Source organism: Lonchura striata, chromosome 4 (assembly GCF_050655825.1).
Source record: "Lonchura striata isolate lonStrDom1 chromosome 4, ASM5065582v1, whole genome shotgun sequence".
Lineage (NCBI taxonomy): Eukaryota > Metazoa > Chordata > Aves > Passeriformes > Estrildidae > Lonchura > Lonchura striata.
Genome location: NC_140706.1, coordinates 39,385,495 through 39,413,073, shown reverse-complemented (window position 1 = coordinate 39,413,073; position 27,579 = coordinate 39,385,495). Strand labels below are relative to the sequence as shown.

Sequence of the window (27,579 nt, the reverse complement as noted above, 5' to 3'; positions counted from 1 at the left end):
CTCCGTGCCGGAGCCGTGAGTGCGGAGCGGAGCCGCCGCCTGGCCGCGCCCGCGCCGCCCCCGCGGCCCCTCCTCGCCGCGGGGCGCCCGCAGCGGGACAGCGCGCAGGTAACGCGGGGCGGGCGCGGAGCCGCCGCGGCGGGCTCGGCTCGGCTCGGCTCGGCTCAGCTCAGCTCAGGTCGGTTCTGCTCAGCTCGCCCCAGCTCAGCTCCCCTCCCCGCGGGGCGGCCGCGCAAGTTTGCGCGGGGCCCCGCCCTGGCCCCAAGCGCGGGGATGGGGGAGCGCATCAGCCCTTGGGGTGGCGGTGTCGCGGCGGCCGCGGGGCGCCCGGGGCTCGGGCTGAGAACGGGCGCGGGGTTTCGGACGCGGAGCGGCGCAGAGTGCTTCCCAAGGGAGGCACGGAAGGGCAAAAATAACAGTCGTTCCCGTTTTGGGGTGGTTTGGTGCCGTTGCGAGCCAGGAGTTGCTGTGTTCCCTGGAAAAAAAATGTAGCCAGGCGCTTCAAGTTTTCTCTTCTGGCCAGCGAATAGCCCATTATGTCCCATAGCATTTCCTTGGAGCTGGACATACAATCTTATTAGTTGGCTTTGGCATAATTTCGGAAGTTGTATACTTGTTTTCTGAGATAATGTTGCAGTTCTTTTGGTGATTCAGAGAAATAGGCATACCATTAATAAGTACAAAAATTATTTTTTTTTTACTTCTGAAGTAATTCAATCTGTTGGATTCTTCCAGGTTCTCAGGCTAGTTTTTGCTGTTGCACATTATGAACAAGGACATGAGAATCAGCAGCTTTTTATCCTTAGCTTGTGTAGTGAATGCAACACTCCAGTGGTTTCAGATTTTGTCTCAGATGTTATCTCCGTCTGTATTGATGTCAGGGCATTATTTCTCAGGCTGTAACAACACAGCTCAGTGCTTTCCTAAAGCTTTGGTGGTCGTGCAGTAACAACCACTCGTATTAAGTATTTACCTCTGTGTAGATGCTTAAAAACCTTCTCTGACTTTTTTTGTGCAGTCTTCATATTTCTCCACTATTATGCGGGCAGAAAGATTAGAAAGATTGTACTTCTTACAATTTTACACAATGTGCTTCTTCCTCCCTGTATGTTTTCACCAGGGGTTGGGGCGGGGGGGGGGGGGGGGGGTTGTTTTTTGGGATTTTTTGTGGGGTTTTTTTGGCTGGTTTTTTTTTCTTCTTCTTCTTTTAGCATAGAGAAAAGTCATCTAAGACTTTTAAATTGTTCACAGCTATAAAGGTTAATTGCCCTGTTGCAGGGATTAAATTGACTGGACTGTACAAGGACCAGCCAGTCAGAAATAACTTAATAGGTATTAATATTGTGGAATATTAGCTCTTATCCATGAATAAACCTTAATATAAGTATCTCATCTAATTGAAGGAACATTTCTGGAAAAAAAACAATTACCTTTAGAGGATGATGGTTGCCTGCCTAACTTTGGTGTTCTTGAAAATTTCCTTGGATCCTGCCACAAAACTACAATCTCTACTGCCTTGTGCAGCCTAGCCTCCTGCCTCGAGCATTCCACTGAAACTAGAGGAGACCTAGGCAAGCCCACACGGAGCTCATGGGTATGAGCTCCCACAGGTGTAGCCGAGCACAGTCAGGAATGTGCATTGTGCAGGCCAGCATTACAGAACGGGGACCTCGTTTGCTTCACTGATAAATGCAGGAGGTGAAAGTGATCCAACGTTTAGAGATGACAGCTAGAAAACCTCCAGCAGGTACCTTCAGATTAAGTAAATCTGAGTTTTAAGAAGAGGTGCAAGACCACCTTGGCACTATCATGCATTTAGTTTAGAAATACACTTCAAATATGAGATCAATGTTTTGAAAAGAGGCTGTTATCTAATTCTGTTTCCCACAATGGGATTTTCAGGAATTTCCATTTTCCTGAAAGTTACAGCCATGTGCTGCACCAGGATTGACCAACTAATATGAGCGAGGGTGAGCAAATCTCTGAGAATAGAAGCAGCTGTTAAAACAAAGCAGGAACATAAATGCCAATGAAAGCACAGAACCCTGTGAAATCAGTGGCAGGCTAAAATGAGTTTGGGGACTAGGGATCAATAATATGGGAAAAAAACTTCTGTTTGTATCATTACAGCTGCTGACACTCAGACTGACAGCAACCGATTTCTTTTTGAGCAGGAGAAAATGCTCAGAGAACAAGAGATCTACCTGGCATGTTGTGAAATTAGGGGGGAAAGCCTGCTTTCTTTTTACACATCCAAAATGAAAATAAAATTCTCTTTGTGCATTTTGCAAAGGGAGCTTGTGTCAGCACAGCAGTTGTCTGTTGAAACCAGCAGATTAAAATGTTATTCCTTCCCTCTCTGTCTTGCTGTCACTCTGAAACTATAGGAAGATGGTGCAGAAGGGGTTTCTGTGCTCCACAGACTTTATTGGTGCCCTGGGTGTTCACCCAGGGTCTGAAGAGATCATGGTATGACTTCTTCCAGTGCTCCTTCCTCATAGAAATTAGGACATGTGGTAGGGAAGAGCTCATCTCTCACCTGAGTCAGAAGGCAGCTATAGCACAGAAGGAATGGAGCTGGCAAGCCCATGCTAGGCTTCAGAGGCATTCCTGCTAAACTTCTTCAGTACTGATGCATCTCAACAAATATGTCTGCTTCAGGAAATGAGCACATTTGCTTTTTGTTTTTAAAGACACAATTTGTATTAAAAACACAATGAACCCTTCTGCTAAATCCATATTGCAAGAGCTTTATGTGGAAGTGTAGAAATCCACAGAACCTGGCAATAATCTTACACTTAAACCTTCAAGAAAAATGTAGTAAACATTAATTTATTACATATGTTACAACATAACACTACATAAAATTTTGCTCCTTGGTCTTATTCTTAGCATTATATTACCTTATCCAGGGCAAAGGTTATGCAGAAAAAGTTATGTAGTGTTACATTTAGGAAATAGAAAGAAATTTCATCAAATTTGGGAAGTCACTGTGTTGACTTATACCATTTTCAGTTGGTTACTAAAAACTCAGGAATTAGCTCCAAAAAATAAGTAGAAGTCTATTTACTTCATGAGCTAAGAGTTGCATAAATAGAAGCCTATCAAAATGAAAACTTCTGATTGTATCAATATAGAAACAGAGAGATTAGATCACGTATAGGTCTCTAGTCTGCTCCTTTAAACTTAATCTAGAGGCAAATATAGTCTCAGATAGCACTGCTTGTCTATTATATGGTTTTCCACCATTTCATTAAAGAATAGAAGAAACTGAAGAGAAATAATATGCATTAATGCCTCTCTGCTCATATGCACACAATTATAATATTCATGTTATGTAATTTCATGTATTCAGTTCTTAATTCTGTTTTAGCTGTTATATATATATATATATATATATATATATATATATATATATATATATATATATATATATATATATTTCTACTCTTACTTGGAGGACCTTCACATCACAATAGAGTTAGTGAACATTCTCAGGTTGTTTTATAGTTTGAGCTTCCCTTTGGCTCAAACCGTAACAATAGGAACACACGTATGAAGGAAGATGCACATCTGCATGTGTGAAAGCAACCAAATAATTGCACTTTGAAAATGTCAGCATGTTACAGCTCACTGAAGATTGCTACAGTCTTGAAGAGCCCTGTCTTTTTTAGGTGACAGATACAGCCTTCTGCTCTATTTACATAAGCTTTGGGTTTGTAGATCTTTTTTGTTTTCTCTTATGTAAGATTTCTAAACATTAAGCATTTTTGCACAGGGCATTGGCACTCTGGAGAATTTTGACTTTGAAACTCTAGTACATGCAAGTGCTTAAGATAAATGGAGGTTTGAACTGAACTGTCTGTTTGTTCTAAAATGAAGACTAATATATGAAGATTCAGTAGGCAGAATAACTTTGTGCTGAGCTAGGTTTAACACTAGATGATTCTGTGCTGAATAAGTAGCAGTTCACTGAATTTTCAAATGGCTGTGTAGAGTTTGCTTCCAGTTAACACTGTCCTCTCTATATTACATGCAATTACTTTACGTATTTTTTAGTTTTCCTTTCTGCTTGAGCAGTTAAACTATATTCAGCACTTAGTATGAGATGTTTTCTATACACACATGAAGAATTCCTTATTGGATACTGACAGTGGATTTCCTGATCTTTTTTGAAAGCTCTCACCTATTTTGTGTTAGTTGTCTACTAGCAAGATAAGAAATACTACTGCAGTTGTTAGCATTTTCAGGTGCCTTCTTTATAATTTGCAATGATGTAATGATTATCCATCTGCCCAGATGGTGACTGTAATTTCCTTAGTCATATCAATGGGCTGTTATTCACATGAGTAATCTCACCGACTCGAGGTGTATTGCTTTTGTAGCTAACTGTTCCCTCATGGAAAGCCTGCTAATATGTTCTGCTGCAAAATACAGTTAAAAGGCAGCATCATAATGCAGACCTGTAACTTGCTGTTCTCCCACGTGAGCATCTAGGTAGGAGGCCTAAGAGTGCTGAACACCAAATGATAAAGCCTACTTAGCTAATTCATGTTGACCTGAAGTTATGCAGGATCTGCCTCACAGTAGAACTAACATCAATAGTAATTTATTTGCATTGAGGTAATACAAGGTAAATTTATGCATTTTTACATTCTGATTAACAGCAATATCATAATTTCTTCAGATGCTAATTAATGCCTTTCTTGTTCTAAGCAGGACTGTAAAATGGATTTAGGATTCAAAGACCATAACAACAGCACACATACCAAGAACACCTCTGCTGCAACAAAGAATTTTTCTGCCTGGGAAGACTATAAGAGTAGTGTTGATGACATGCAGTACTTTCTTATTGGGCTGTACACACTTATAAGTCTGGCTGGCTTTGTGGGAAATCTGCTTATACTAATGGCCCTATTAAAGGGCAAGCAGAAGACAGTAATAAACATTCTCATTGGAAACTTGGCCTTTTCTGACATCTTGGTTGTGCTGTTTTGTTCACCTTTCACGCTGACATCCGTCCTGCTTGACCAATGGATGTTTGGCAGTGTCATGTGCCATGTAATGCCCTTCCTCCAGTGTGCCTCAGTCCTAGTTTCAACTTTGATGTTAATATCTATTGCTGCAGTCAGGTACCGTATGATAAAGTATCCCCTCTCCAGCAATCTCACAGCAAAACAAGGCTATTTCTTAATAGTTATCATTTGGGCCTTTGGCTTCACAATTTGCTCCCCTCTGCCAGTTTTCCATAAAACTGTGGACCTCAGCAAAACTCTGAATTTAGAGGGACTGGAGAACAGGCTGCTGTGCATTGAGTCATGGCCTTCTGATTCCTACAGGATCGCCTTCACGATAGCCTTGCTGTTCATGCAGTACATCCTGCCGCTGGCGTGCCTGACCGCCAGTCACACCAGTGTCTGCAGGAGCATAGGTGCTAGGCTGTCAAACAAGGAAAACAAGTTTGAAGAAAAGGAGATGATAAACCTAACTCTTCATCCCTCTAAGAACACTGGCACACAGGTTCAACCCTCCAGATATTCCAGGTGGAGCTGTGCCTTTGGCAGAAGGCATCACAGAAGATACAGTAGAAAGACGTCAAGTGTGATGCCAGCTATTTCAAGGCATCATCAGGATACTCATTCCAGAGATCTCCCAGAAACCTCTGACACAGAAAAAAGCCAGCTCTTTTCCTCCAGTAAATTCATCCCTGGGATCCCTATCTGTTTTGAAATGAAACCAGAAGAAAATACAGAGATCCAGAACATGATTACAGTATCCCAGTCCATCATCAGAATTAAGACAAGATCGAGGAGGGTTTTTTGCAGACTGACAGTGCTAATACTAGTTTTTGGCTTCAGCTGGATGCCTCTTCACCTTTTCCACATTGTCACAGATTTTAATGCTACTCTTATTTCCAACAGGCACTTTAAATTAGTATATTGCATATGCCATTTGTTGGGTATGATGTCCTGCTGCTTGAATCCCATCCTCTATGGGTTTCTTAACAACAGCATAAAAGCTGATTTAATGTCCCTTATTCCATGCTGCCAAATACCATGATTTTATGTGCCCCAAGATAAAGTAAAACAAACAAATATGGTTTTCAAGCCTAGTGGCGTGTGTAGCTGTAAAAGGTAAATTAGTTTAGTTTAGTTTATGTGACTTGTTTGTGATTAGCAGCATTTTTTTGTGGATGGAAAGTTCTATGGCTGCATGTATTTCTTGCATTGGGCAGAAATATATGCATATATTATAATATTCTTTTATCTGTTACATGTAGGAAATCATGCCCAGTATACAAAACCAGAATACCATTTTCATTACCCAAATTGTTGGCAACCTGTACTTTGAAATTATACAGAATATATAATGAGTAATAAATGTGAGACAGACTACTTAGATATATCAGTATTAACTGTCATAAAACTATAATAAAATACATATCATTTACTAAATAATTATTGTTGAGATTATTTCAGTGCCAACTTTGACTGTTTTGAATATAATTAAATCTCTCTTTCTGGATGTTATTAGGAAAATATTTTTCCTTAGCTCTTTGACTCATAGTTTGCAATATCTTTGCAAGATGGTTTGCTGCTTATTCCTAGGTTGCCTTATTCCTAGGTTCCCTGGAACAGGTTGGAGGGTCGTTGTTCTTGCCTTGATTCTTTCCATCTCACTTTATTTATCCAATACAACCTATCTCTGATTTCCTCAGCCAATTTTCACTCTGGTTTGTCATTTTATGTAATTTTCATCCAGCCTGAATTTGTCTATAGTTATGTCTTTATTCTCTTTATGACACCCCTGAACATACCATACATTTTTGACCAGAGTAAGCCTTCGTTATCTAAGCAAATGATAGCGGAAAGAAAAAGAAAATGGAAAGACATCAGGAATTTTCTCTTCCTTTACCAAAATGCAAAAGCTTACTGCACTTCATTTTAACTCATCCGCTTGCTTTGGAAAGGTATAACAGCTTTCAAATACACATCTGCATGTGTGCCTTGACAGATGCGGAGGGAGAAGCAGAGCAGATTAATTTTCAATTGAACAAAGGCAAGTGTGGGGTCCTGCCCCTGGGGAGGAATAACCTGTCCCTGCACTAGGACAGGCTGGGGTGACCTGCTGAAAGCAGCTCTGCAGAGAAGGGCCTGGGGGTCCTGGTGGACACCCAGCTGTCCACGAGCCAGCAGTGTCCTTGTGGCCAAGAGGCCAACAGCATCCTGGAGTGCATTAGGAAGAACATTCCAGGTGGTCAAGGGAGGTCTTCCTGCCCCTCTGCTCAGCTCTGGTGAGGCCACATCCGGAGTGCTGTGTCCAGTTCTGGGCTCCTGAGGACAAGAGAGATACGGAGTGTGTGGAATGGATCCAGTGGAGCACAACAAAAATGATGATCAGACTGGAGCATCTCTCTTACGAGAACAGGCTGAGGTGGCTGGGCCTGTTCAGCCTTAAAAAGAGACAACTGAGATAGGCTGGATCAGATGTGACACACTGTGGTCCCTTCCAACCTGACCCATTCTGTCATTCTATGTGTGTAAACATGTGTGCAAACACACAAATACACACACACATTTTCTGCATCTCTCCTCTCTCCTTTTTAACCAGAACGGTACTTTTCCTTTCAAATTTAAATCACAGGTATCTTCCCTATGTCATATATTTCATAGCACAAATGCAAAGTGTATATATATATATATATATATATACATATATATATATATATATATACTTACCTGCCTCAGACTAATTTAATAATCCAATTCTGCCCTCAGGATTCAGTAAATATAAAAGTTTTGCTTTTAAGCAAAAACTTTAAGTTTTAAGCTGTAACACCTCTCCCCAGGTATGGCTGATGCTTATTTTCTTTTCTCCACTAAGATTTTTTTATCCAATAGGCTTTTGTATATAGCTTCTACAAAAGTTATCATTTTTATAAATGAGTGGTTGGAAACAGTCATTGTGCACTTTTTTTCCCTCAAGAAACATCCTTTCCAGATAGTCTTTCAAGTGAAAACAGTTCTTTTGTTTTGAAGAATCATCAACTTATTTTTTATCATTGTGTTAAAATTCTGAGAGGCTTCCTCCCCAAGCCATTATCTGCTAAGGAGTTTATTATATGTCAGTGGGTAATAGTTTCTCTCCTTAAAGAATTTTTCTAATATCTAGTTCTCAGTAACCCATTGTTCTTTGCTTTCAGTAGTGATATACTTTAATAGTTTCTTCCTGGACATTGACTACTGCATTTTGCAGATTACTATCTTCTAAAGTCCTATAATATGTCACTTACTAGAGTAAAAATGGTCAGAATAGATACTGCTGGAACAATAGATATTAAAATAGCTTTTTTAAATATTTTAAATACTTTAAAAATATTTATGACTAATCTTATTATATAAACTTAGGGAAAAGTTAACTATATCTATAGTCAGAACACAATTATATAATCCTACAGAAGTAACTGTAGCTTTTGCCTTCTTTTTGTCCACAAATTTTTGCATCATTGTAATATATAATGTTATTTATACCATGTGATATAGCCAGATAGTATAAAAGGATAAGAAAGCAGTCACATTGCTTCAGCTAGAAATATTCCTTCTGACTTATTTTTTTTTCAATTTACTGTTATCTTCCTTCTTACTTGCTGTTTATTTTCTATTCCTTCCATTCTCTCAGAATTTCAATTATATTTAACTCCTACATTGCCAATTGTTATTTATACATAAATTAAATGTTTTAGTAATTTAGTAATTATTCTTCCCATAGCAAATTCTACTCTGTATGGCAAAGAGAACCATGCTAGGACTGTAACAAGGCCTTCCTCCAGTTTCTGAGTTGCACAAAGATTAGTGTACACTGCAGATTTTATATTTATATCTATTTGCCTGGATGAAGTCAATAACTGTGCTCCCTACTCTTTACACTGATCAAAGCACCACAAATTGTAATTTGGCAATAGAGAATTAAATTAAGACAGCTATTGAACTTCTTTAGTCCTGTGCCATATAAATCTGTCATCTTGTTTTAAAGCAATAGTGGGAGAATGGGTATTTTCTTTATTTATAAAGCCATAATTAGCATTCCATTTGGAAATTTCCAAAATATCCCTGTCTTTCCTCTGAAATGTTAAATAAAAACAAAACAACTTTTCTACCTTCCACTTTTCTTCAACAGCCAGTGTAGCTTGATCCCAGTAGCAGCAAGGAATACATATGAATCAGAAAGGAGCAGTAGCAAGTGAAATCAGGTATTAGGTAATTCCCAAAGGAGTGACTTCTATGAAAGGGATAAGAAACAACTGAACCATCCATTAAACATTTTCCTAGTCCTGAACATTTAAAAAAGAATTCTAAACACAAGGATATTTTCCTTGTGCTCTTTTCCCTGTTTCTTTATTAGGCCTCGTCTGAGCTGCAGTAAATGCAGCTTCATACCCAACAGTGACTGGCAGTGTGGTGTTGTTTCCAATATGTGTTGAAAAAAATGTTATCTGCCACAGTATCCAATGAAATTTTATCATTCTTACATGTAGACAGATGTATGTGCAGGTACAGATATAGATAATGCACACTTCCTAAAAAACAAAGCACATTAAAATAGTTTTTCAAGTAGCACATATAACCAAGTCCTTTTGTTATCTAAAGTCTACCCCTTCTGTAACAAAATATCTAAATAAATGGGAAGATAGAAGTTTTGTTTTGATAGCATCCACTAAATGCAATCAGGAAACAACAGCTGCAGAGCCATATATCCATTGGAGTTCAAAGAATGGATTGTAATGGTAGAGTAATTCCTCTCTATTAATTAAAAAAAAAAAAAAGGCTTTCAGACAGCTGGTCTTTGTGTATGATGAATGTTAAAAGTCTTAGGAAGACTCACATAACATAAATTAGTTTTTCTAGTTCTATAAAATATTATTTACAGAGTTGACTTTTTGAAAATGCCAAAGATTAAAATTCACCTTTGCCCCTTCTCTTTCAGTGGAGAAGAAACAGATGCCCTGGCATGTCCAGGTCACTCCTGAGCCAGCCAGGGTGGTGACCATGGCTGAGAGGAGGTCTGCATGGGCTGACACTGCAGTGAATTTAGTGAGGTTGTGGTCCCTGTGGTTCCCCAGAGTGCCGTGGCAACAGGGAGAGCTGTGCATGGCTGCCATGGGTCCAGAGCAGCTGCTGCCTCAGCAGGCAGCACAGAATCCTTGCAGGGGAGCTCTGACCCCAGCAGGTCAGTGGGACAGGAAAACCACATTACTGGCAGCGGTTGTCCTGTTCTTGGAGCCTGGAAGCTCTCATGACCACATATTTCCTTCTCTAAAATATGAACACCTGAAAAAAGGGGAAAAAACAACCCATTGATCTGCAGATGTGTAAGAACCAAGAAGAGGAGTGTAGTCAGAAAGAGAAGTGTTCACTTCCAATCATGCTGAGATAGGATCCACTTCTGCTGTGCAAAAGTATTAACAAATTAAAAAAACCTTCTGTTATCCATAGGGGTCTGTCAGCTATTATTGTACTTCTGGGAAAAAAAATATCAATAGATTTTCACAGTAGTCCCAATATCTTTCTGCAGCATACAAGACAAACAGTATTAAACATCATGGTCTCCAGAAAGACAGCTTTCAGAAATACTGTTGAGTCCAGGAATTTACCATTTTATTTTGTTGAAAGCTAAATTATGTCTATATTACTTGCCTTTAAAAGTCTTTGCCAGAAAATACATTATTATTACAACCTGGAACTGTCTTAGGGCAGTGGCAGGACGCTTGTCCTAGACAGGTTGCTTCCTTTTTCCCCCACGTGACTGGAATAATGGTATGAAATTGTAAGCCTCATTATTTCAAAGACAATTAAGTATTTTTGAACTGTTTTTGACCATATGTGGTTTCTTGTTCTTTTATTTCATAGGGGTTTTTAATATACAGTTAAATACAAACCTCTTGTATTCTTTTTTTCCTAGAGCCTTTTACATGCAATATGTAATGAAGACTCCTGCAGTTGCTTTTTTCTTGATCCAAAAATATATACACATTTTTCTAAGATATATTGCTTGAAGGTTGCCCTTACACTGAGAGTAGGTAGATCTGTTGTTAATGTTCATATTCAGTTGAAGTAACTTTTCACAGGAAGAGAAACAAAAGAGATAAAGAGAACTAAAAGCAGATCCACATTTACACTACTTACCCACATTCTGCCAGAGACAGAATGCATCAAAGCCAGACCTTTCTTAAGCACCTGCTACGAGCATTACTAATACCACAGGTGACCAGAAGCCTATGGTAAATTTTTGAGTCTCAGGAAGCAACAGCTAATAAGTGAGTATGGGTTTAAATGCCTTCCAAATTACCCCTCTCAAAATCTTCCTTTAACACAAAAGCATTTTCTTCCCAACCATTTTATAAAGACAGGTTTGCTGAGATCACTCAGAGTGCATCATGCTGTGCCATTAAGACAATCTGTGTCATCATACTAGAGCATACACTTGCGCCAGTGAATCTTACCACAGCATCTATTTTTAAATCTCTCAAGCCCAGGGATACTAGAAATATGTGCTCTACCAGGTTACCATGATTTCCTGGCCCCCTTATCAAACTTCATCTCAGTTAAAAGAAAAAAAAAAAGCCTGATACAACTTGTCCTTGGTAAAAAGTCTTAAATCCCAATTTCCTCAGAAAGACTATAACTGCAGGCAGGAAAATGTGGTCACAGTGTGTTTTTAAGAGCTGAGCAATGAATTAAGATCACAACTGGCACCATTGTTATGAATCTAGTAGAACTATACAAGTCAGACTTTTATTAATCTTGTTTCCTTTTGAAGAGAAAATATTGTAATAATTTTTAAAGTTATTAAATTACTTCATTACACGCTAATCTTAAGAAATATCATAAAACAGAATATTGCTACAATCCAAATTCAGTTTATTTGAACAAGTACGAATGCTTCATTTTACCCTTGTAGTCACATTAAGGTGATCCTTTTAATAATAAGGCTTAAAAGTAATCCTCTGGGAAGTTATTAGAATAGTGATTTGACATTTGAGACTAAAGTAAGTTGGCCCTGCTCTTACATCCAGTTCATCAAATACTTCCTTTGTCTCAGCAGGAAAAGGGTAATTTCTGTATCACGTGGAGATTAATGGGACATTTTTCAAGCAGGAAACATGTATTAATGTCTCTGGGAACAAAATTATTTTAAAGATACTTTGGTGCAAGATTTCTCAAGAGGAATAACTGTGATACTCAAGCAGTTGTTCCTCTCTTCAGACTCAGTTGGAACCACAAAGATGCAAAACCCATTTTATGACAGACCACAAGACTGTTAACAATAAGTTTAACTATAAATCTATTTGGGTTTTGGGGTTTTTTTGTTGAGAGAAAAACAGATAAACTAGGAGGCAAAATCATCCCTACTACAAGTAATTTTAGGGCCTCTTTCTACCAGATTTTCATCTGATTTTCATCCAGATTTTCTTATGTTGAACAAGGTGGTAAACATACTCTGTTTTAACTCCTAGTAATTTCCTTGGATGTATGACGCTTTCCACCAAATTTGGATTCACTTAGCATTCATAAAGATTTTGACCTCTTGGCCAAAGAATTAAGAAGCTGCACAAGAGGTCAGAATATAAGCTAATTTTTACTTTCTGCTGGTTTTGTGTTTGTTTTTGTTTCCTTTTTCTTTTCTTTAATTTTTTGGGATGTTAGCACAACTGGGAAAAGTGCAGGTTGTTTACTGCAGGGAAATTAAACTTATTTTTATGTAACTACTGGGACCAAAACCAGGCGAAACAATTATGTATTTCTTAAGACTCCATCAGTTCCAAGGCACAGCTCATAAAGGTAATTGTCTGAAGCCTCGATGATACATTCTCTCAATTAATATCCTGGAGTATGAGAACACATTTCAGATAGCACAGCCTCATCTGATCCTCACTGCACATCACAACGGGTGAAATTCAGAACAACATTCCTTCTGCAGAACTAAATTGCAATATGCTCTACTTGAGATTGCTCCTTAAGACCATTCAGGGACTGAAGCTTATTCAGGGCACAGCTTGTATCTTACTGGTTTTGTGGGATTCAGTTCCTCAGAAAAGCTGCTGCAAGGCCCTTTATGTCAGAAAAATTAGTTAGTTCCCAGGAGCTCTCAGGAGCATGTAACACCAATCTCCCCCTCACACATCATCACACCTGCAGTCAGCAGGGGCCCTCAAATGTTGTTCCTTTCACAGAAGAGATGGATGAAAAAAGCAGTGAATGAGACTGAAAACTCTGTGGTACTTGTTTTTCCTCTTGATCTGAAATAGTCTAAAATTGGAGACCTTCCAGAAAGTTGTGGAAGACACCTGTGTGAGACTCCTAGAGAGGGAACAAGGAATCACTTCACAGAGATGAAGTGGAATGAAGAAATCTGTCTGTGCAGGACTAGATAATTACTTCAACACATCCAGGATCCTAGGGTCTTACTAATTGCATGGGGAAATAATAATAATAAAAAGTAGTTATTTGCATATGCAGTTTTGATAATTTTAAGATAAACTTATTGTAAGTCCTTGGAGTCTTATATATAATACATACATACCTGACATGTGCTCTAACCAAAGCAACTTCACCTTGTAACACAGCTCCAGCACCAAACTACCCTTTGCTTTTAAGCTATTCACTCCATTTTTATTGTACCATGTAGAGGTTTAATTCCAGCCAGCAGCCAAGTACCACACAGCTGCTGCTCATTCCCATACCAGTGGAACTGGGGAGAAAATCTGAAGGGTAGAAGGTAGAAAACTCACAGGCAGAGATGAAGACCTTTAAATAGGGAAAACACAAGCCACATGCACAAGCAAAGCAAAACAAGGAATGAATTCACTGCTTCCCATGGCAGGCAGGTGCTCAGCCATCCCCAGGAGAGCAGGGCCCCATCATGTGTGTCAGTGATTTGGGAAGACAAGCACCATCATTCAGAATATTTCCCCCTTCCTCCTTCCCCTCACTTTACACACTAAGCATGATGCCATTTGGTCTGGAATATCTCTTTGGTCAGTTGGAGTCACCTGTCCTGGCTGTGTCTCCTCCCAGCCTCACATTGCACCCCCAGTCTCCTCTCCAGTGAGGCTGTAAAAAAGCAGAAATGGCCTTGGCTCTGTGCAACCCCTGCTCAGCAATAACAGGAACATCTCTATGTCATCAACTCTGTCCAGCACAAATCCAAAACACAGCCCCATATCAATGACTGGGAAGAAAATTTACTCTACCCCAGCCAAATCCAGCACATTCCATTACATGGCACAACAATCAGGTCTGATCCTGATTAAAGATTATATTGAATTACTACCAGGAAAATTATCCAAGAGAACAGAACCAGAAAAAAAAAAATTACATCTGTCAAAATGAGAGGTTGATTAGATCAAGATATTCCTAAAAGCTATGGGAGTACTACAACTTATTGGCACTTGTTCAAATACCTGAAAGGTAAAGGTTTTTTTTCCATACTTTGGTGCTTGTTTTTTCTGAAATACAACTTCCAGACTGTGTTCTTAAGTAGGAACATTGACAAAAGACAAAGTTATACTAAGAATTTAATGACCAACAAAAACAAGGCACACCAAACTCCCCCACCCCAAAAAACAAAACAAAACAAAAACCAACCAACCAACCAAGCAAACAAAAAGCCCAGAAAATACCCAAACAACCCAGACTAGAGACATCTTTCATGTAAAGAACACAAAATAAATAGATAATGGTTTATTTTATCTTGTTATAATACTTATTTCAAGCACTCTAGCAAACTGATTTCTTCTTTCCCTGCATGAATTTCATGAGATAAGGCTTACAGTAAACCCATAATTTATAATGGTAAACAAGAACTAAAAAGCAGAGTTCATTTACCTATTGCTAGAAATGCAAATAACCTTGCTGTTGATTATTTATAGCAGAAATAAAGACAGCATCTGTTACTCTGTTTATGCAATAGCATTTGTATAAAGATTTTATATATTCATTTTTAACAAATAAGAGATATAGCAAAGGGATTCACAGCCAGGCTGATTCTATGTTTGTATCACTTTATCAATTTATTCCTCATGATACATAATGTTTTTTGAAGGATGTCAAAAAAGTAGTAAACAATATGAAAAAAATCCTGTTTCCTCACTGAAACATTAACTTCTATTTTCATAACAGTGTTTAATCCACACTAAGCACCCCAAAAGGAAGAGTCTTCACACATCTGTGAGATTTCCTTGGCGAAGCCAATAGCAGTGTTAATCTGCATGTTGGTGGTGCTATACAGAAAGTTGAATTCTGTAGTATTTTAGTGCTGTTTAAGAACAGCCTTACTAAGGAAGAAATACAGCTAAGCTGCAACAGCATCCTTATTTTTCATCTTTTGTTAAAAAAATGCACTTAAGTGTAATCGGCCTTATTTATTTATTTAAGATTAACATTTATAGTATCTATAGCACACTGGTGGACATAACCTGATCTGAGCAGGTCATGCATGATATTTTCTGTAGCTTCACCTTCTGGTGTTTCTGCTCCCAAGATCAGTAATAACAGAAGACTGTGAGAGCCCTCTCCTGGTGAACAAAATTTATCTCCCTCCAGCTGCTGCTTGCTAGCCAAAGATTCTGAGACAGATACTGCAGCTGTAAAAGAAGATAGTGCTTATAATGTACTCTTAAGGGTTTTTTATTTATTAATATTTTTCTTAAGTTAAAAGACACAAAACAAAGCTTTATTTTCCAAATACCACCTTAAAAAGTAAAGCAAAAAGTCAAGGAAAATACTCCTCAAAAAACTGCAAAGAAATATTACCTTAACTATACTTTCACACCAGTACAAATTTTGCATGGCTAAGGCTGACGCCTATCTGGAATGTTTTAAATAAAACTTATTTAAAGGTTTTTTTGTTAGTGATAGGTATTGAGAAGGTTGTATGCACAGAGTCATTCTGCAGGCAGGGAATGAATGAGCTGAAAACCCCGAGGCATCTAAAGGGAGCCCTGGGATCCTCTGAGATGGGAGTGGAGAGGAAGGCTCTAGCTAGGCAGGAGCACATTTCTTTTCTCCTGTGTAACCAACCAGAGACAGCCTGTGCTGGGTGCACATGCTACCAAAACTGAATCTTCTACCAAAACTGAATCTTTTTCTAGGCATTCCTCTTCACTCCTAGAACATGTATGAGGCAGTCTGCCCACATTATTCAGAAAGGAGAGGAGCATATATTAGATACAATATCCTTTCCCTATCTATAGTTGCTGTTATTAAATTTTGCACTTTCCTTAATACCTGTATTTATAACATGAATTTGGCTTATTCTCCTGCTGTGCTCTCCCCTTCCCTGTAGCAAGTGCTCAATTTAGGTTGAAACACTGCCTCTTTCACTTGCACTTCTGCTTATCTTAGTCTGATTTACTGTATTAATTTTAAAGATGCTGTGTCTCTCTGTTCCATGACTTTTGAAGCCTCAGAAGAATTTTAAGTTCCAACAACTTTAAGTTCAAATCAGACTAAGTCAAGGAACTACCAGACATGCTTGGGTCCAGCTTACTGTCTAGGCAGCATGTAAGTTCAGAGGCAAAGGTGGTTTAAGTAATATTAACACAATAAGAGTGCACACATGCTCAAAAGAAAGCTTAGAAGCTTTGAGACTTTTGAGCTTCAGAATATACAGAGGCAACAAACACTCTTCCATTGCTGTGGGAACGAAGCATTAGAGCTGTGATCTCACCCCCCTGTCTTGGGGAGCAGAAAACTCCACACAGCAGTTTCCCAAGTGTTTTTTCTGGGGAGCAATGATGGCCAAGGCAGCCTAAAATGAACTCACTGATCATTTGCATCAAAGTCATCTCAGCTGAAAGCCAAGCTTTATCCAGATTGAAAGCAACCAAGAGAGGTTTATGGGCCTGTTTTTCTGGGTACTAGCATAAATTGTGTTGCCTTATCTGAAGAGTTTGCATGGAGATGGCAGAGGTTGGCTGTGTAGCAACTGCTAGTGAAATAAATGCTCAGAAAACAAAGAGTTTAATATATGTACTTTGCTCTTAATGTTGGCACGTGGCTGGTTAAGGTGTGGTGTGTAGTCAGTGTAGGGAGTCAGAAAAACTGTATACACTGAAACTATTATGCACTGGATAACTTTTATGATAGGTAATTTTCAAGCAGTTATAAAAACAAGTGTTTCACAATGTAAATTTTTCTGCTTGAAAAGGGAAATTCTATTTTTTAGCTAGCACACAGTTGTTTTCCTCAGCAAGAAGGAAAACATGAGCAGTGAGTTATTATGTGAAAGAGCCTTCCATGATTTCAGAGACAAACACTGCCAGTACAGCTAGCACTGATATCTCTTGTAGAGGTCAAAGAGCTGAAATACAGTAAGGCCTCCTTATTAAAAAGGACTTTTTATATATGCTTTTATATAAATATGTAGCCTAGATTCCCATTTCATATGATCTAATACAAGATCTCATCTCCTCTGTTTTTTTTTTACAGCAACAAAGCACATTAACCTTGCTATTTCTAGCTTCAGCTATAAGGTAGAATCCAGTGTAGCAACAAGACATAAGTGTCAACTGGAAGATTCAAACTGACATCTAGGAAAACACTTTTGTATGAAATGACTTCAAGGTGACTTTTTGCTTCATTTTTCATTGCCTTTTTCTTCTTTTTTTTTTTCCTACCCTAGTATTTTCATTAAATAAACAAATATATTTAAGTCTTTGACATTATGTTTTATTAATTTTAAGCTCAAATGACACCAGTGGGTAGAGGGCTCATTGCTTATCTGGAAATGAACAACTGCAGTGAAATGCTGTATGAAGCAAACCACCTCTGAGCATTTGTACACTAAAATGGAAACTGGGACATGTATTGTGCAAAGCTAAAAAGATCAGTCTGAGAACTTATATCACTGAGCAAACTTAAGAACTTGCTCTCAGCCATTGACCAGCCTTGCTGTATCAAAAAAGTAACAGACAGATAAATGAAAATACTGAATAATTTCAAAATTATCATAGGAGCCCTGAGGATCCTAAATTAATACACCTAAGTTAGTGCAAGTTTTCAGAAGTAAATGCTCTGCAGACAGCTCTGTAATCAGGGGCAAAAGAAACCATAGAAAAACCTCAGAGAACAAAGATGTTTCTTACTGACCTCCATTCAGGAGCTGAGAAGAAAGAGGAGGGCTCTGCTGACTGCCATTTGCTTTTTTGGAGCTGCTTTTACACTCCTGACTCACATGCTTCACAAGCAGGTAAAGCAGGGTGCACATCTTAACTTCCTTTTTCCCACTTTTTTGAGGCTCTGGAGAAGTTTTGTCCCTCTCTCTCTCCGTTGCTCTACTACATCCAAGCAGAAATACCTGGGAGCACTTCCAGGTGCTTCTTGTCATGTCCCCACACTAGACCACAAGAGCAAGGCATGGAAGGTGATAGAGGATAACAGGAGAAGACACAAGATATGACTCCTCAGATACCTAATGTACCATTTCTAAGTACAGCCAAGAAACCTAGTTCCAATCCAGTTTATTTCATCTAGTAAAATGATTTTGGGTAAATCAGTGGAACCACCAGCTCACCTAGGTAGCAAATAGGGAAAAAAAAAAAGGAAAAAAGTGATTTAGTTCCTTCTCTAATTCAGTAAACTCATAACTATCTCATTCAGTAAACTAATGAGGTGTGCTAGTCTAGACAGGATTATATGAGATGATTATTTTTAATCAATTAAGGTGTGGCAAATATTGTGCCTTGTAGTCCTTTAATGAATGGTATACTTTCATCTACAGTCACATGGATCATGCTGATCATCTGTATTTATACAGAGCAGAAGAGAAGATGATGTCTAGTTAATAAATACATTACTAATGAAAAAGGTAAATTGGTGAACTGCATAAAAAGAGTGTTGATGAAAAGTTAGTAGAAATCCCTAGTTATCCCTTTGAATGACAACTACAGAAATGGGCTCTTACATAAACAGAAACTGCAGACTGTAAAGGGACACTATTAATACAATGCAAAATTAATCTGTAAGTTTATTGTCAAAAGTATTGCAAAGGTCAAAATCTTTGTGAACTGCATCACTTAATGACAACACAAAAGCACTTTTACACAAAGCCTTTTTACACTTGCTAAGTGATAAAAGTACTTAATAATGAGATCACAGGCTCAGTTGTAAATTAGTTTAAAAAAAAAGCATGAATAAAATATTCTCTGACTGCCACTTGGAGGTTCTAAGCCACCCAGTCTCTGGTCTGATCCATTTATAAATGACTACAAAACTACACCTGAAACAGCTGAAGTTTTAAGACAACATATGTTACAAAAATCCCTCACCAAGTCTAATAGTTTCTGATACAATGTTTATGAAAGCTAATGACAAATTATCAAAACAAAAACTGTAGTGGTGATAATGAATTATTTCTGTGTGCATTTACCAGTTCAATTCCCCTGAACCAATTAACTGAAGATAACAATTGTCATAAACAGCTATGCTGCTCATGGTACCTGTCTAACAAGGTCTGGCCAAGGATTTAAAATTTAATGCACTGAAGTAATTCTTGTTCTAGAATAAAAATAAGGCACAAAAATATATCATTAAGGGCATCTTTTTCTTGTAGAAAGCAGTATAACTGGATGCCAATGCAAGAACTGGCTAAAGGAATTTGTAAAAAATTCTCATTTCTATTATCAATCTATTTCTGAATTACATTGAGGTATTGCCCTTCTAATATAAAACATTTAAAGTTTAATGTCCAGTAATTCTAATTTAGGAAGTATTAGGGACTGTAACCCAGACTTTTAAATAGGGATAACATGAATATTGGATATTTTTGAAGAAGTTTTAGATCTGTTACTAACCACTAAAAATCTTAAATAACTTAAAGCTACATGGAAGTGGATAGGAAAAAAAATCCTTATCAAAGATTCTGCTAAAACATAGTTTTGAAAGTTCACACAAGAGCAATCAAGTGTGTATGAGACAAGACAGCTCAATGTTTCTACAAAATTACTTCATTACAGAAAAAAACAGAAACAGAAAAAAAAATTGCTTCATCACAGAAGAAAAACAAACAGTTTTTCAGAGTGAGCCTCTTGCAGTAGATGATGTTTTTCTTTATACCAAGACCTTCACTTTTTAGTGGACAGGCATTTCAAACTGATTCTTCCAATTTCAGTACCCCAGTGAGAAGTATCAAGTAACATTAGAGAAAGCTTCAGCTTGTCTTCCCATTCCCCTCAGTGAAATGCATCTACCTGGTTAGCAATGCACCTGTCTAACTGAATTGTGCAACAGAGCATCAAGAACCAAGATGAGGCAAGTCATAGTGGGCATGGAAATGCCTTTTCATTTAAAATTTATTGTGATAGGTATTCCTTGGTGATACAAGGAAACCACAAAACTCTTCGGCCTCCTTGCACTCACCAGTATGCTGCAGCACCAGCCTTGGCCCAACCAGCCAGCTTGCTCTCTCCTTTTCACACCTCTGTGACCATTCAGGTTAGGTATGGCAACGTTAACCCCCTCTCATGTTCCTAGTTAGGCTAGTACTCATTTTAAGAATTCACTTTATTATGGACTTGCAGACTTCCTCTCTACCACCTCTGAAAAGAATTGTTGTCATATTCTAATTGTTCAATGTTTGTTATTAGTTCACAAAAATTGCAACTGTAAAATATGGCTCATAGCATGCATTAAAGCTTTTCTTTTAAAGTGCCTACTTTTGCCCTATCCTTAGGTAACTCTTCTTAAATTTTTCTTTTGCAATAGTGGATGGTAATAACTGTGGATAAATGGGTTATTATTTGAAGTGTCAGATGAATGGAAAGAAAAATTTCATAGTGAAAGCAGCAAATGCCGACAAAGTAGAAAACTGCTTTTCAATACATCAGACTTTTCTAAACCAAAACAGCTTTTCTGGATAGAAATTGTCACATTTATGAATAGACTTTTTTTGTAAACTCTGAAAATGAAAATATTGTGATCTATCAAAGATGATAACACCAACACCTTCTCAAATATCCTTATTTTTGTACTATAGTTTTTTGAAAGACAAAATATTTAAAACCAAGAAATTATTAGGCAATTATTGGACTTGCATAACATTGTGTTAAACATCAGAGAAATTATTTTCTAAGTTGATAAAGTTATGCTTTTTTTCTATCTAGAGTAAAACACCTGCAATACTTTTATACTCATTATTATCAGCAGAAACTCCTGAAATTATGCTGATAAGTTCAACATGATTTTATTTAACAGATGCAACAAAATATGACCAACTTCCCCTGCCAAATGGGCAAAACTTCCCTTTCAAGTTAGTTAGCCTGGATTTTGAAAGGGCATTCCTCTGTTATTAAAAAAAGCTTTTGTCTATCTCCTTCTAACAGCTCTGCCCGCAGAGATGTCACCTCCCTGTTTTCTAAGAAACATGGTTCTCATGACATAAGAAAATGCTTCTCCTGACCATCTTCTTGAAAAATGTATGCATAAATACCTTTTTCAGTAATATAAATGCAAAATCTAATGATCACTATGATGATGGGAGCTAAATGCAGAGAAAAGCCTCTCTGAACACTTCCTGTGGCCTGTGTGACTCTTCAAAAGCCAGGAGCCACACGAAGCCACAAAGTCCACAAGACATTCTGCATGTACATGTCATTTACAACAAACAGTAAGGTCCACGCACTTCAGCATGAGTCCTCTGTATTGATTATTCCTATTTAGCAAGTGCTAAGTTAGGAGTAGCTGAAGGTGAAAGCAGAATCAAGTTGAAAGCCTGACAAAGAGAATTAATCCTTTGGTGAAGCCATGCTGGATGCCTCAAATCACGTCCCTGTCTTCCATGGCCGTAAGCAGAGCTTCTAGAAGGATCTATTCCATGATGTTCTCAGGCACAGAGAAGTGAAATGCGTGCCATAGAATTTAACACTGAAGCAGCAGAAAGCAAAGAAACACTCCTCTTTAAGTCACTCAAATTCTACTGTGTTGTAATTTAAAAAAAAAAAAAAAAAAACATTAGAGACAAGAATAGCAAGTTAATTTAGCTCCTGGATTCCACATGATGTCATGCAATAAAACTGTATCTTCCTGCTCTGGCATTGTTTCACTATAAACTAATTGACTCTGCAGTATGGCACATGTAATTTTGAATGTCTTCCAATTACCTCCGGGAAATAAAAAAGAAAAAAAAAAAAGAAAAAAAAAAAAAAGAAAAAAAATCAGATTAACTTCCTTTTCTTCTCATTTTTGTGATACCAAATGTACAGTCTGACAAATTGATGTGGTTTCCTCCTCTGCCTATAGAAATTAAATTACTTCCAGAAGCTCATTAGGAGTAATAGTTCCTAATGTAATAGTAATAGTAAAAGGAGGGAAGGGTCAGTAAAAGGAGGAAAGGGTCAGCCAAGGTAACTGGCCTTACTAATCAGGGGGAAAAAAAAAAAAGTGAAATTCATCTATGTATGTCTACACTTGCCCACACAATTCATTATTTAAAACCAATATTTAATAATTAGTGTGACTTGACTAGATTGTGCACTTCATATACCTAAGTAGACATGGAACACTGAGTCAAACTACCAGATCTGGTTGTTTTCATGAAAAATCACCAAGAGTTATACAATTAATATGTTTCACAACAAATTTGTGTTTGGGAGACATTCAGACACACAAGGCAGATTTCACAATAAATGCTTCTCTTTCTCAGGAGCTCTGAATTTTATTCTGAACATGCTGTAAACTGGTGGTGTAAATAATTAATTGAAGACTTCTACCTCTGTTCATTTACCAGTAAAGACAATAAAATTATGATGTCCAGCATGATGAAGTATTTCAGGATTTCTTGGGGACAAGAGTACAGCTAAGTGACTATACAACTCAGCCATTGAATGGTGGATACTCCAAGATGGGTGTGTTGTTCACAAGCTTGTGATGAACTTCAAAGCTGACAAAGTTTCAAGCCAGACTTGTGCTACAGCTTGAACTTTGATAATTGTGACGCATAACAGTCCAGCTAGATTTATGGGAGTCAAGGTTATATTTTTCACTATACGTGAAGTATAGAAAGCAAATATAGTTTGAAGATATGTGGTCTTCTGTTTTCTTGATGCATCAGGAATCAAATAGACAATGTGGTTACAAATAAGTGTGTTGTAAACAAATAACAAATTTCAGCTACAAGTTTCTAGGCATGAATTGCAAGACTGAAATATCATTTGCAGGGAGTTACTAGATTATTTGCAAATCTCCTGGAAAATTTCCTAAAGGGCCTTTCTGTGGATTATTTGTATTTGACAGCAGCAGACCCTTGAAACCTCGGGTAAACTGCCAGCAACTCCAGATAAAGTCAAGTCTCCCATAGTTGCCTAATGTAAGGAGATTTACAGACAATAAAGGATGGTGCCTATGGACCCTTTCCTATGGGTTACTTTCAACCTCATGAAGACACATGGTGATATTTAAAATAGATTACAGATTATCCATCACTGTGTGGGGCATTAAGATTTCTGAATGGGATGAACTTGACCCTTTCAGTTCGCCATAGCCCTCTGTTTCCATATATGTTGTTACTGGACAGAATTCTGTCAGCCATACAAACCAACTTCTCTGTGATCCAAACACTGGGAAACACCTATGCATGAATGGGTTTTAAATATGGTTGGGAGTAGGACTTTTTGTATGGGAATGAATAAGAGTTTTGCCAAAGGTGGCTCCAGATTCAGCACTACATAATCGCTTGTAACTTCCACTTGTATCACACCATGATACAATGCAGCAATTATCAGTAACATTTTTGCACAGCTCCAAAGACATAGTTCAATTTCAGTTCACGTCACAGTGACCCAGAAGAAGCATTAATTTTGGTGCACCTGCACAAGCACACCAGGGCTGGAACTAGAACTGGCTTTAGCATGCAACAATCCAACACCACACACCAGCTTTTCTGCCCTGAAATACTGTTATGGAAGATGGAACCCAAAGTCATGGACTAAATGAAATCAATGGACTTTTATAGGGATGGTCCATAGACTAAGGACATGATATCTGTATATATTTATATATATGTAGAGATTAGACAGATAGACAGACAGATAGATAGATCAAATGACCAAAAATATGATGGTGGTTAACTGGGATGTATTGGGAAGTGTGGGATATGGGCATGATGTTAATGGTATGGAATTGGAAATGGAATACCATCCTGGATTAATCTAGGATAGAGTTCATTTTCTTCCTAGTAGCTGGTACGGCCTGTGTTTTATATTTCATATGAGAAAAATATCGAGGACACTGGTGCTTTAGTTGTTAAGTAGTGCTTAAATCTTTAAGTCAAGGACTTTTCAGTTTCCTGTGCTCTACCAGTGATGATGACATGCAAAAATGGTTCTGTACTCTAGACATATAAGTGCCTATGATAGTATTTCAGTTATGGTCACTTCAGTTAATGTTGTTTAAGTTGTTTCTTATCCCCAGTTTTAATTATTTTTCCCTCTCTTCTAATTCAAAAGCAAAAGGCATGGTAGAAAAAGTAGCATCTTGAAACCATAATTATACTCTCTCTGGAAATACTGGCACTGGTAGCTGCCTTAAGTGTGTTTAAAACTCAAGACATTTTGAATTACAAGAAAATGCAGAAATTATTTACTTATTTCTGTACAGTTGTATGCAGCAATACTTAATTTTAAAAATAATGTGGCTTTTCATTTTGCTTTAGCCCAAGCAGCAGAATTATGTTTCCCATGCATGTCATATTACATGACAAACAATAAAGACCTGAATCCTCAAGAGCTGTAACTTGAAATATTGGCTTGAATGAATGCTGTCCCTAAGGAAAAGTAATGTTAAATCTTATTCCACACATGGAAGCGCCAGCTTATAAAAGCTGAAAGTCTGGCTGGAGAGTTTTGTGGAACAGACTTTCTGTTGCAATGTTTTGCCTTTCTCCCACCAGTGACAAACCAAGAGCTTCTGGGTTCCTGGCCTGGCCATGTAGATTGCAATTGTTATACTCTGGAATTCAATACTCATGTGAATGCTTCTGAGCTTGCAGCCTGGAAGGCCATTTAGCCAGAAGAAATAAACAACAAACCACCAAATAAGTAGCCTTTTACTAACCATGGCAGGAAATATATGCTGGAGACAGGAAATCATCATGAGCACTACAACAGGGACTCTGGGGCAGGAAACGTGGTTTTTCCAGAGTCTCTCCTAAATAGCTTCCAAATCTCTGCAGCAGCGAGCAAGAGGACTCAGAAGCCTGATTTGTGTGACAAGCATCAGAGTCTGATCTTCTAGAATGTAATGTTATTTAATATAAAGACTTTCTATGGAAATGAGTTAAACTTATTTCTATAAATAAATTCCTTTATTTCGTAAAGAAATACCTTTTCCTACTTTTTATTACAGAAACTTTTTGTTTGGTTTGAGGTTCATAATTTCACAGGAAAGGGAACTAATGATTAATAACAACACCAAAGATCAGAGCAATAGCCTATTAGGCATATCATTCAGTACACCTGTCTTGTAATACTGTGAAAGTGTTTATGCTCAAATATAATTTCTTTTTATCCTGTTTTAAATACCAGAAGCTACACAGCAATTTTAAGTCCACTGACGTTTTTTTTTTCCCTGAAGTAATTCTTAATATCCAAAGAGTACGGTACCCAGCTTGCAAAAGATGTCATCATATTTGCTGTGTCAGGTCATAGCCAGTGGGAAAATTGCCTTTGGTGGATGGGTGCAGTTATACCACTTCAGAGCTATTCAGGAACAGCTCTGAACATGGAAGCAGAGTTTTACAGGATTTCATCACCATGATTCTGTGCCATTAAATTACAGAGAGGTCACTGAAGGTGTTTGCCTTGAGACAATTTCAGTTTCACACAAAAGAATTTCACTACACAGCAGTCACTATAGTACATGATGATGGCTTTTGCATTAATAATATTCAGCAATTATTTAGATCACACTAATTGTTAAGTCTGTGCTCCCAGTGTTTCTTACAATATAATCAACAATAATATTATTTTTTTCTTTTCTAAATGTTACTAATAAGGAGTTACTAGTCCCCCATTTTCATGACTGAGGTTTCTCTATCAAAACAAATATTACTATTTAGTATGGTATGATTTTTTAAAGGAATGTGAATATTAAGGAATAAACACACTATTGAATATGGGTTGAGGTACTTCTCAGTCTAAGTGATTTTAGAGATTTTTTACAGTTTGCAGAGGATGAAATTACCCAAACTCTACCAATTAAACACACCATAAGCTGAAAACAATCCAAGCTCATCCTTATTTTCCTCTTTTTCTTAAAGGCTAATTCCTTTAAATAGGCACTAATGAAATAATAGGAAGAAAAATAGAAAACATTAAAGGGACTAAGGAGATAACTGGAATTATTAGGATTGTAGAAGGTTTATAAGGAAAAGCTAGGCAATCAGCCAAATAAGTCAAACCAAATTTAAAATGTTGTAGTTTAATATACTAGGTATATAATAATATATAATATAATAATATACTAGGTATATAGTATTAAGCCTGAAAATGTATATCTAGACTATGCCCAGATCACTCTTGGAGACTCAGTCTGAAACGCAGAAGTATGCAGACTGTCTACTGAAAAAAAAACCCCTAAAAACATGGTAGGAGAGGTGAAACATGCTATGCTGCTACAGAATTTATGGGGATTGCATGCTTTTAAACTGAAAATATCAAGAGAGTTGCATACATGTACATGTAAATGTATAAATGTACATGCATATATGTACATACATGTACATTTAAACTTTGCATAACACTGTGACGTGTCTTAACAATGGCAATGAGAAAGCCTATTCCAAGTTTGAAATAAAAAGGAATTAAAAATCAGTATGAGCAACAAAATCAGAAATTATTTGTAGCCTCATAGTTACCTGACAACACAATATGCCTGCTAGAGGAGCTTAGGAAAACCTCCTGAGACCTGATGAAATCCCAGACAAGATTGAATTTCTGGAGTCAGCTCATCTAAAATATTATAAAATATGTTCATGTAATAACCTCAACTGCTGCAGCTACAGGGCCTGAAGATTGAAAAGGACAAGAAGGAAAAAGACCACTCAAATGAGACAGATAGATTAAAAAATTATATGCTGTCACTCAAATTTTAATGAAAGCATTGAGTTTTCAATCTTTTCATGTTTTTCTGTTTCACACAGAAGTATCATTTTTTTTTTAAGCTAACTCAGTGACCATCTTTGTATTGTCAGAGAATTTCATCCTTATTTTTCCATTCTTAGTGTATATATAATGAAAATATCCTGATATATCGAGGATGGGTCTGATGAATTTACCAGAGATTAAATTCACTATCAAGGAAAAAAAGCTGCAATAAAATCTCACAAGCATAAAATCGTGCATTTTGGTTGCAACTTCACAAATGGGTATATTTGAATGGTTATAAGGAGGAATTCTTCAAATGGATGTCCAGACAGGCTAAACAAAAGTCTAGGCAGAGACAGAAATGTTTTTTCTCTAAGCTTCAGGCATGTTACCCAGACATATCTGCCCCCACACTGAACTTTTGATCATTTTATCTGAGCCTT

The 27,579-nt window shown here is 37.6% G+C and overlaps 1 protein-coding gene across 2 annotated transcripts; it reads left to right on the top strand.

Moving 5' to 3' along the window:
* Positions 1–55: 55 nt before the first annotated feature.
* Positions 56–22,811, top strand: NPY5R (neuropeptide Y receptor Y5). 2 transcript variants are annotated; one of them, XM_021542284.3, is made up of 2 exons: positions 56–178; positions 4,720–22,811. In XM_021542284.3, exon 2 carries the CDS (start codon positions 4,729–4,731, stop codon positions 6,058–6,060), a length of 1,332 nt encoding a protein of 443 aa, XP_021397959.2. In that variant the 5' UTR covers positions 56–178; positions 4,720–4,728; the 3' UTR covers positions 6,061–22,811. The 2 variants fall into 2 exon arrangements, with proteins under 2 accessions (XP_021397959.2, XP_021397958.2); XM_021542283.3 differs by having other exon boundaries at positions 73–108.
* The last annotated feature ends 4,768 nt before the right edge of the window (positions 22,812–27,579 follow it).

Bases quoted from the DNA above. Each gene is read 5' to 3' on its own strand.
- NPY5R (XM_021542284.3), top strand. From the start codon at position 4,729: ATGGATTTAGGATTCAAAGACCATAACAACAGCACACATACCAAGAAC.